General features: G+C 39.4%; 1 protein-coding gene across 1 annotated transcript in view; it reads right to left on the minus strand.

The window, feature by feature from the left end:
- PTPN5 (protein tyrosine phosphatase non-receptor type 5) overlaps positions 1-10,216 on the minus strand; it is a 38,534-nt gene that overhangs the window by 23,553 nt on the left and 4,765 nt on the right. Inside the window, exons 3-6 of the mRNA XM_029284802.1 lie at positions 7,499-7,582; positions 4,170-4,408; positions 2,402-2,591; positions 308-392 (exon numbers count right to left, since the gene is read on the minus strand). Of these exons, the coding sequence (XP_029140635.1) occupies positions 308-392; positions 2,402-2,591; positions 4,170-4,408; positions 7,499-7,582 (598 nt within the window). The remainder of the gene's footprint in view (positions 1-307; positions 393-2,401; positions 2,592-4,169; positions 4,409-7,498; positions 7,583-10,216) is intronic.

Below are 10,216 nucleotides of genomic sequence, written 5' to 3' on the forward strand. Positions count from 1 at the left end.
ATGGGGCCAAATTCACTTAACAACTGTCTTACTTAGCAACAGAAATTTTGGGCTCACTTGTTGTTGTAAGTTGAGGACTACTTGTATTGCGCTGCAGATCTTAATCCATATTCTTTGTGGGAGTTTGGTGAACAACTCCAAAATGCTTCTGCAACTCAATGATCTTTCCTGACATTTACAAATAGCTATCAAGTCACCACTACGGCAAATCCCATCAAGTTTAAAACTGCTTGTAAGTTCACAAACATATAAATTAACACATAGTTCAAAATGCTTCTGCACTGAAAATGGATTTCTATGTACTTACTTGGGAGAATTGTTTTGTAGCGATTCTTTCGGACTAAACCTGGAATGTCATATTCCTTTGGATCAATAAAGTTCATTGGGATTTCCTGTTGAAAGATACAACATAAAAATTAATAACTTATTAATATCATTACATTTTGAACAAGAATTATTGGCGGCAAGAAATTTTACTCCAAGACATATTACAATCCTAATAGCTTTTCACTTAAAATGTGAAAGTGGATTTATAAAAAAAAAAGAATATTGTAATACTTGTGAAAATTCGTTCAACCCAGATTCAATCCCAGTGAATTGGAGAATTTGAGTACTAAAGGAAATGTGACGGGCCTGTAAGATATATTTAAAGCCCTTTTATTTTAGTTTAATAGGAATGGGATTAAAGTATAACATTGTATTTTTTGTTATTTTCAGATTTATATTCTATATTTTCTCCAGGAAGGCAGTTTATATTGGGGCTCTCCCTTTTCTTTATTAAAATATTCCCGTGAAGCACACTGCACTGAGACAGAGTGAATTTCTATGGCTGACCTTTTTTATGAACCTGAATCTAATATTCGTTGTACTAATATTTTGTTCTACTGGCACTTTTTAATAACTTAGTTGATCACCGGATAACCTTATAGGAGCTCAAACTACATAGTTACTCCTCTGCTAAACAATAAAAAAAAAATCCCTTATGCTTCTGGCTTATCAAATAAATCTATGTTAATTTTATGCACCTCATTACTCAAGATAAGACCAAGGGGGAATGCAAGTCATTAAAAGCACCACTGTACAAACAACAGTAAAACTAATGAATTTAATTTTAATTACTGTATGGTATTTATAAATGACTGTGTGTGTTTTGATGATGCGGAAGTCCCATCTGGTGATAATACTGTACAAATAAGGCTGGAAAGCTCTGTTGCAGAAATGCTTACCAGGAAGAAACCGGCAACGTTTCATAAAAACAGGTGCAAGAACTTGTAGATTTTTTTATATGTGTGTGCAATGGATAATATCTAAGTTATGTTAGTCAATATAGTGAGATTAAGCATAGGAAATTACATTACCAGGTTATGTTCGCCTCATTCAGCCATTTTTTTCCTAGGCTTCAAGTCACCTTTCCATTCTTTCAGAACTTACTACTGGTGTATACCCCAACTCTCCAATAAATGAACAAAAATCTGGTTCTGATAGATGCAAATGCTGTATGCCAGTGGTTCTCAACCTTTTTAATGCCGCGACCCCCAACCGGTCGTAAGTCGAGGACTAAACCGGTCGTAAGTCGAGGACTAAACCGGTCGTAAGTCGAGGACTACCCAACCGGTTGTAAGTCGAGGACTTTCCCTTCCCGGGAGCGCCGCGCATGCATGGTTCCGCCCCCTGCGCCGGCCGAGGCGTAGCTGGCAAGTGGCAGAGACGGAGCAGGCCGACCACCAGCTGGCCCAGCTCAAGGGAGGTAAGGCACCCACTGGAAAAGGGGAAAAAAATGGCGGACAGCCTTGCTTGGCGACCCCCGTGAAATGGTCGATCGACCCCAAATGGGGTCGCGACCCATAGGTTGAGAACCGCTGCTGTATGCTAATGTACTATATGGGTTTCTTTTTGTTTTATACTTATGAAATATAGAAAGAATGTTTGCTTTTGCTTCCTTTCAAAGCTGTTCGGCCTTGCCAAGGACATGTCTCCTAAAACTGTTCCTATTTCCTCCCTATTCAGCCATAGCTGGGATATATTGAAAACTTTCAAAATGCAGACATTGATTCAAACAGCAAGTTAAAAGTGCATGCTGAATGCTGTCCTAAAAGGAAGGTTGTTTCCAGAAATCCATGCATGAAATGAGGGGGTGGGGAAGAGTCAAGCCATCCTTGAAATATTTCCAAATCTAGATTCAGGGCACCAAAATCATCTTTTCCTTTCTTCTAACTAGATTTTCCCCAGAGCTTAATGAATTTAATTTTTTTTTAAAAAAACGCTTTTGTTTTAAATTATCGCAGTCGATTTCACTGAATATTATAATTTTCTTCAGATCACTGTGAGCACGGATATGCTCCAGTATGGGCAGTGCTAATAGAAACACTTATTTTGGAAACGGGGGCACCAAAATACTTACAAAAAATTCAGTCTGGAGAGCAAAAGAATCTAAAGCTTTCTCGTGCAGTTCCTCTTCTGAGAGAATCTTTGATGCTGTCTGGAGGTATTCTTGAGCTGACTGTTCCCTGGGAGACATGATATAGCCAAACCCTTGTTCAGTACAGCCAGGAGTACACATGTCCAACGTGAGCGAAACATTTGAACCTCGCCTGGACATACAGAGGTAACCGTTAATGGCTATGAAACAAATCAACATGAATCACTCACTTCCCCTATTTGTATGATGTTCACCCTGAGATCCAGATAACATGAAAAATTCAAGATGTACGTATCTTCATAATCTTTTCATTCTTCTGGATGTATTGTATTACACTTCCTTTCACATACATTACATCCAGTCAATAAACCATGGCCAGGTTAGCTGGGACCTGTAATCAAATACATCTAGCAATCACCAAAAATTAATCCGGTAGTCCTCATTGGGAACGGCAATCCCATCATGGAGAGACATGGTCCTAAAGTGAGAAATCACATGACCCCCACTGGCTTACAACAACCAGTTCGGGTTGCAGTTGTTAAGTGATTCACATGCACAAGTCGTAACTGTGACTTGTGACTTTCTGACAGTTTCCTCCCTGATTTTGCTTGTTGGAAGCCAGCAGTGAAGATAGAAAATGGGGATCAGGTGACTCTGGGTAAGAATTATGCACTAGTTACCGAGTACCCAAATTGTGATTATATGACTGTGGGAACACTGCGATGACTGCAACTTCAAGAACTGGTGATATATGTTTCCTTGTTCACTGCTGTCATAACTTTGAACAGTCATTGAGTTAAGTGATCACTAAGCAAGGACTACCTGTTATTATATTATCCTTCTGAGTATAGAATATTGAAATGTGGAATTTGATGCTACTTAAGAGAGAAAAACATTCTAGCTAAAACAAATAATTCAATTTAATAAAGGTTAGCCTAACAACTACGTTGGCTAGAAAATATTGGAATGGAGACTCACACCCCTGGAAGACAGGTCAGGGAAAACCCTATTTATTTATTAGAAGAATAACAGACAATATAATAATTTACACCCCTTATTTCAAAATATTGTCAAGGGCTTTAGATCCACAAATAGAATTACCTTTTCTTCCTTTTCTAAGATTTTATTTTTTGATTTGCCTTGAAGACAAGCGCTATAGAGACCTAGAAGATGATAACCCTCCCTGTCTTAAGGCTTTTCTCAGATCATCCATCCCAGCAAGAGAAAAGAGGGATGAATGCAAGATGCACTGCTTTTTTTCCATGCATGGCATTCCCATGGAGATAACTGTGAGATTTAGAGTAGTAGAGGAATGACTATAATAGCTGAGGAAAGTTGACATGAGGATAGGGTTAAATAACCCTCTCAAATGACATATTCTTGCTTTCAAAGCAATCTTTTATTGCCACTGATTATCAAAACAAATCAAAAACTGTGGGAAAAGCATCAGTGGCAAACAAACTCTATGAATAACAAATGGATCATTTTCTTCCAGTAAGTAAAAGTAGATTTACTTTTGTTCAATAGCCAGAAAATTCAACACTTTAACAAGATTAATACAGTTTGAGAAATCCATAACAGTTTCATAGAGCACATTGATAAATATTAATTGGGAATTAATTAATTATTGAGCTGCTTATTTTTTGAAAGAAAATAAGTTTATTTGGTCCAAATTAAGTTGATTGTTCATAATGGCTAAGCTTCCCCTCCCTGTAATCAGCTGATTGCATTTCTTCACATGCTACCTTACCTTTCCTGCAGCCCTACAGATTTAACTGTAAGAGTTGTTGGATCTGTTTCTGCTTTCATATCCATCACACAGTCAAAAACAGGTGACTCTGGTACAGGATCTAAATCAAGGAAGTCATCATCGTTTTTGTCTTCCGTCCATTCAGAATAAGTGAACGATGGTTGACGGCTTACAGACTGTCGCCTGTCCTCTTGGAAGGGAAATTGGGGTTCTGATGGAGCCTTCACAAGACGCCAAACCTACGAGAAAATAAACTAGACTGCATTTATTGCTCTCTGGAGAGAAAGCCTATGGGTTCTGCTGAAGAGAACAGGAAAATGCTATGCAGCGCCTCTGTATGTCACAAGAGAAAGGTCCATTATAGTTTTGCACTCAAGGTGGAAAGCTTTATGCCTAGTAGTTTTCCTCAGTCGAATTACCACTGAATTCGGTGAATAATTTCTCCCTCTAATGTGTATTTGGGAAGAATGCATTACCATTTAAAAGGCTTTAAGGTTCTACTATAAATACTTCCCAAATCTTGTAAATGCAGTCCTTTCCGATTTGATGCTAAATGAAGTGTATGCTATTGGGTGCAATTTTTTTTTTTTTAACCTTACCCCTGAAACTTCTTTTAGCAAACACAGAATGGGGATGTTTTGCTTATGGGCTCATAATCACATTTAACACTCAACTCAAGAAAGCAATTACATGGCCAAATTAACACTCAGATTTATTGTAAACAAAGACCTTATTTCACTTAGCACAGAGGTCCCCAACCTCGACCACTTTATGTCTTGTGACTTGTGACTGAGGAATTCTGGAGTTGAAGTCCACAAGCCATAAAGTGGCCAAGATTGGGAAACCCTGACTTAGCATATATTCTATTTCTTATATTGACTCTGGATATAGAGTGGACACATGCTAGGGTCATAAGAAATCAGCAGTCATTCGCACAACTTTTCCCTTTTATACCTTATAAAAATTGGTCTCTACAGTAACCGGACCACTGAAATCAATGAAGAATTATACTGCACTACACCTGCAGTTACTACAAAAATGGCCTAATTTTAAATGCCTTGTAGAAAAATACAGAGCATTCTATTTATTGTCCTGCCATCATTTAGATCTAGATTAAAATATATCAGTAGTCCTGATGTTTTTTAATTGCTTTTCCTAAATAAAGTTTACCTACAGGAATATTTTTGGTAGGAAACAATATTACTCAAAGGGAAATTATTTCTCTGATGTAGTTTTTACTGTTTTTAACAGATAAATCATTCTTAACTCCATATTAACTCTTGTGATGTTTTTAACCATTGTTTATTCAAATGTGAATGTTTTCGGAACATAATCTGACATGGGTGGATTTTTTGTTTTTAATAAGGAAGCCTTCTTTCCTCTTCTTCTATCTCAAATTAAGAGTAATACAGATAGTCCTCAATTTAGAACCATTCTTTTAGTGACCGTTCGAAGTTATAACCGTACTGAAAAAAGTGACATGACCATTTTTCACACTTACGACCATTGCAGCATCCCCATGGTCACGGGATCAAAATTTGGATGCTTGACAACTCACTCATATTTATGATGGCTGTAGTGTCCCGGGGTCATGTGATCACCTTTTGTGATCTGTTGACAAGCAAAGTCAATGGAGAAGCCAGATTCACTTAACAACCGTGTTACTAACTTAACAACTTAACAACTGCAATGATTCGCAATGCGTTTTGCCCCATTTTACAGCAACAAAGCTCGTAAAATGGAGCAAAACCACTAATAGCTAACAACTATCCTGTTAGCAACAGAAAGGCTCAATTGTGGCTGTAAATCAAGGGCTACTTGTACATAAATAAGCTTTAGACAGCAATATAAACAATCTAGACTAATTAGATGACCCCATCTCCCCTGCTTCTCCTTCTCCTATCTTTTAATTCATATTATTGTACTTTCCTAGTTTATTTTTATTGTTTCATTGCTTTGCTACTGTTACGTTTCCGTGTATTATTTTTTCCTATATTGCTGTTTTAAGCGCAGCAAATGATTTTAACAAATAAATCATAATAAATCTGTGCTTGGCTTAACATTTAGCATTCCTGAAACTCAGGTTGTAATTTTGGTTATACATACTTAAGCAAAAATCCCCTTGCACTTGATGGAACATATTTTGTCTAGTTTCAATCAGAAGCTTCCTTGAATTCATTTTATGTAGTTAGTCATGGTGAACCTGGCAGGGTGGAGCATGGACAGAGGAGACTGTAAGAAAGGAGGGATCAGCCTAGGAATTGTATAGCCATTTCTGAAACACTGGCTTCCATAGCAGATGTGATTAAGTTGCAATACAATCTGGCCAATTTATGAAAACACACTGCCTTGCATATTGTGGAACTCTCAAGAAAATCAGAGTAATGGAAATTTTGTTACTTGAAATATAAGGGAGCTTCACAAATATTGAATACTGAAAATACGAAATAGTAGTGTATGGGGGAATTTTAAAGTATAAAAGATATGTTCTAAATATTCAAGATATGACAAATCTAGGTTCTTTTCTATCAAGTAGGACAACTAAGGAACATTTTAATTGTATAAATTAAGTTGGTCCCGGTTTCTACTTAAACACTTAATAACTTTACACAGTCAAGTATTTTCATAACTTGGCTGATCATATGAACTATTGAATGTAAAGACTTCAAGATATTTTGCTAATATTGGTGTACATCTAAAATTACACCGTAAGAACCTTTCCCTGTACTTTTTTTTATTATTTACTGATGTTCTTAATTAAAAATTAAATAGGAAAAAAGTGTGGAGCTCTATAGAAAATTCAGTTGGACTAATCCCACTGTTCTTATTCTGTGTTTGCTCTGCAATGGGGAATATCTCATTGTAGAAGTGGTTTGAACCTTTTACAGTTCACTATCAATTTAGAAGCTCATCCTTTGCATTTTAATATGCATGATTATCCTGCTCTACAGTAGTAGCTTATTATTTGATCAAACAATAAATCTGGTGAATAAGAGCTTTGCAAAGAGCAAATGAACTGTACAGCAAAGCTAATCTTACTACCCACATCAGTCCTCTTATTGAGTTAACTAACTACCCCCTTTAGTAAATGATTTTTTTTAAAAAAAACACACAACACTTCTTTTTGCAAAAGTAACAGAGGGCACCCTACAATTATCTAATTCCCAGAATCTATCAGAGTGGGAAAGTATACATACATTGCTAGGGCTTATTTAAGCTTTTTTTTTCACCATATGTACCAGTAGAACAGTCTAAGGAAACTCAGAAATTATTAATTTATTCAGTAAACTCTTCAACTGAAATTAAATGTTTCCAAGATGTCATCTTACCAATGTTGCTACGAGTAGCAAGCCAAGGAAGAACAGAGACAGCAGGAGGTAAGACACTGTGATGCCTTCATCCCTGATCAGATTCTAAGGAAGAAGATAAGCCTATAGTTATTTTAAGGTAGTGAAAGACCCAGAGAGGCACGCAAGAAAATGCAGGAATTTGTTCTGAAGGTGGCTCTGAAATTATGTAAATCATTTAATTTTTTTTGACCCAACATTTAACAATTCAAACTTGAAAATAACTAATTTTTCTCACTCATTAAAATAAAACCTTTTTGGCAGTTCATCAAACTACAGCATGTGCTCTCCTGGATAATTAGGGGATACTTAAAGTCGTTTATGACGTTATGAACTGATTCAGAAAAACAATGTTATGGAAAAAATGAAATTATGAGTTTCTGAAATATGATCAAAAAATGAAGAAGAAATCAAGGAAAGGATAAATGTCAAAAACTTGCTACTTTCACAGGTATAGTAATTAAGCACGCCTTTCTTGACTTCTGAAATAGATAATGAAAGGTTCACTCTATAGAGAAAAGGTCCTGAGATGAGACAATGGCTAAGGCTTAACCTCTGAAGAAGGTACAATTTGCAACTTTACAAGGGGCTGTAGTTTGCCACTCCTTGGAAGTCTTCTTCAAACCCAGACACCCTTCATAATTATTGCCCAAGCTATAACCTACTCTTGGTCACTGAACAATTCTGGAGTATGCTGGAAAAAGATTATCTAAATTCCTTGGAATCCAGATCCATACTTGGACATAGGGCAAAGATAGCATTGATCACTCTTGTGAATTAATTTTTGACATTAATTGCATCTCTGTTCAGCACAAGTCATTTGTCTTTGTTACCATTCCTCCTTGACTTCTGAAAGCAACTTGAGAATAGACCTCTGTTGAGTGAGTGAAGAATTTGTCTCACGTTCTTGAGTTCTATTCTTGAAAAGGTAAACCAGACCAAGAAACAGATACCACATAGGCTTAAAATTATTTTTATTTAAATGGGCTATAGTAACAAAATCTACTTGTTGTCTTGATCATTGATCTTCCTCTCTTGCCAAGACCATCCTCCTTATTCTCTACAGAATCACTTCCATCATCATTGCTACTAAGATTACCCAGAAATAGACTTCCGGTTTCCCACCACAGCCATCGCAGATGCTGGAAGGCAAGCTCCGTCTTCCGCGTTTGATTTCACTCCACTGGGGAATCCTGAAAAGGGTTGAGAGTCGCCCTATAGGGGCGACAAGCAAGGATGGGATCCCCGCTTGATCGCAGGAGGGCGGTAGCCATTGCACTCAATCCGGGGCAGCCCTCCAAACCGGCAGACGAAAGACCGGCCATATTAATATGGCTCGTCACTAGGCTGCAGCCAGCCGAAGTCAAACTTACTACCAGGCACTTCTAAAGCAGCGCGGATGAGACTGGGTGAGATCTGAACCTCTCTTCGATCCCAAGTATTTTCTTTTCCTGTAAAAGCTGCTCAAAGCATCTTCCTCCCTGTGAGAGGGAAGGGAACTTCTATCCCATCCTCTAAGAATAGCAGCAACTGACTATCCAGGGGAGTTAAAACACTGAAAGAATAACCTTAATCTAACTGGATTTATATGCTTCTAAAATTTGGGAACCAAAAGATATCTTTACAGAAGACTTTAGTTTTTATTTACAAAAAAGAAATAAAATTGGAAAAAGGATTATAAAAATTTTGGACTTAAAAAACCTTAAAAGGCATTGGTGACATCTTGTGGCCAGGTTTGATATTACAACTTGTTATTGTCTAAAGGAGACTTGGCTTGAAGCCCAGACTATAGATCAGTGGTGGCGAACCTTTTAGAGACCGAGTGCCCAAACTGCAAACCAAAACCCACTTATGTATCGCCGGGTGCCGGGTGGGCGTGGCCCACTGGGTGGGCGTGGCTACAGTGGTCAAAGCTGGCAGGGTGGGTGTGGCAGGGTGGGCGTGGCCACCTCGATGTTGCTCCTCGAGATGGATGCCTGTGGGGGCCGGGCAGGGTTGGGGGCGATCCAGGGGGTCTCTGGCAGATGGGGTGGTGGGCAGAAGGCTTGTCCTGCAGGTGAGGCGAGGCGAGGGAGGTGGCAGGGTGGGGATTAGGGTTAGGCCACCGCTGCTTTCCCCCCAGGATGGGGCGGCCTGCCACAGTCCGGCAGCAGCAGCAAAGCTCGTCCTCCCCACTCAAGTGGCCACCAGAGGCTCCTGGGCTCCATCTGAGTTCAAGAAAGTGGAGGCGCAGCAGCAGGATTGCTCTCAATTAGGCAGGTGCACACAAGCGAGCAATGCACCCGGCTCTTATTGTTTGAGAGCAATCCCGCTGCTGGGCCTACGCTTTCAACTTGGATGGAGCAGAGGTACCCAAGCTGCTGCACCGCCTGCCTCCCTCTCCCCCTCCCCCCATGTGCCTCAGGCCGGCGCAACCAGCAGCTTGCTCAGGTCCATTAGGCTGCCGCTGCCAAGGAGAAGAGTGGTGAGGTTTTGAGCCAGCTGGCTGGGCAGGCAAGGAGTAGGTCAGGGGATGATGGCTGGCTGGCTGGGGAGGGGGAATAATGGCTGCTTGGGGGGGGGATTTGCCGAGCCTCAGGGCAGAGGCATTGGCAGCTCCCCCCACCCAGCCCATTTCCCCGGCTCCGTTACTGGCAGAAGCTCCCTCAGCGACCGCCCCACGGCCCTCACCATCAAGTTTCCATTGCACAAGCTTCCTGG

Source organism: Protobothrops mucrosquamatus, unplaced genomic scaffold (assembly GCF_001527695.2).
Source record: "Protobothrops mucrosquamatus isolate PMUCROS unplaced genomic scaffold, P.Mucros_1.0 scaffold959, whole genome shotgun sequence".
Classification (NCBI taxonomy): domain Eukaryota; kingdom Metazoa; phylum Chordata; class Lepidosauria; order Squamata; family Viperidae; genus Protobothrops; species Protobothrops mucrosquamatus.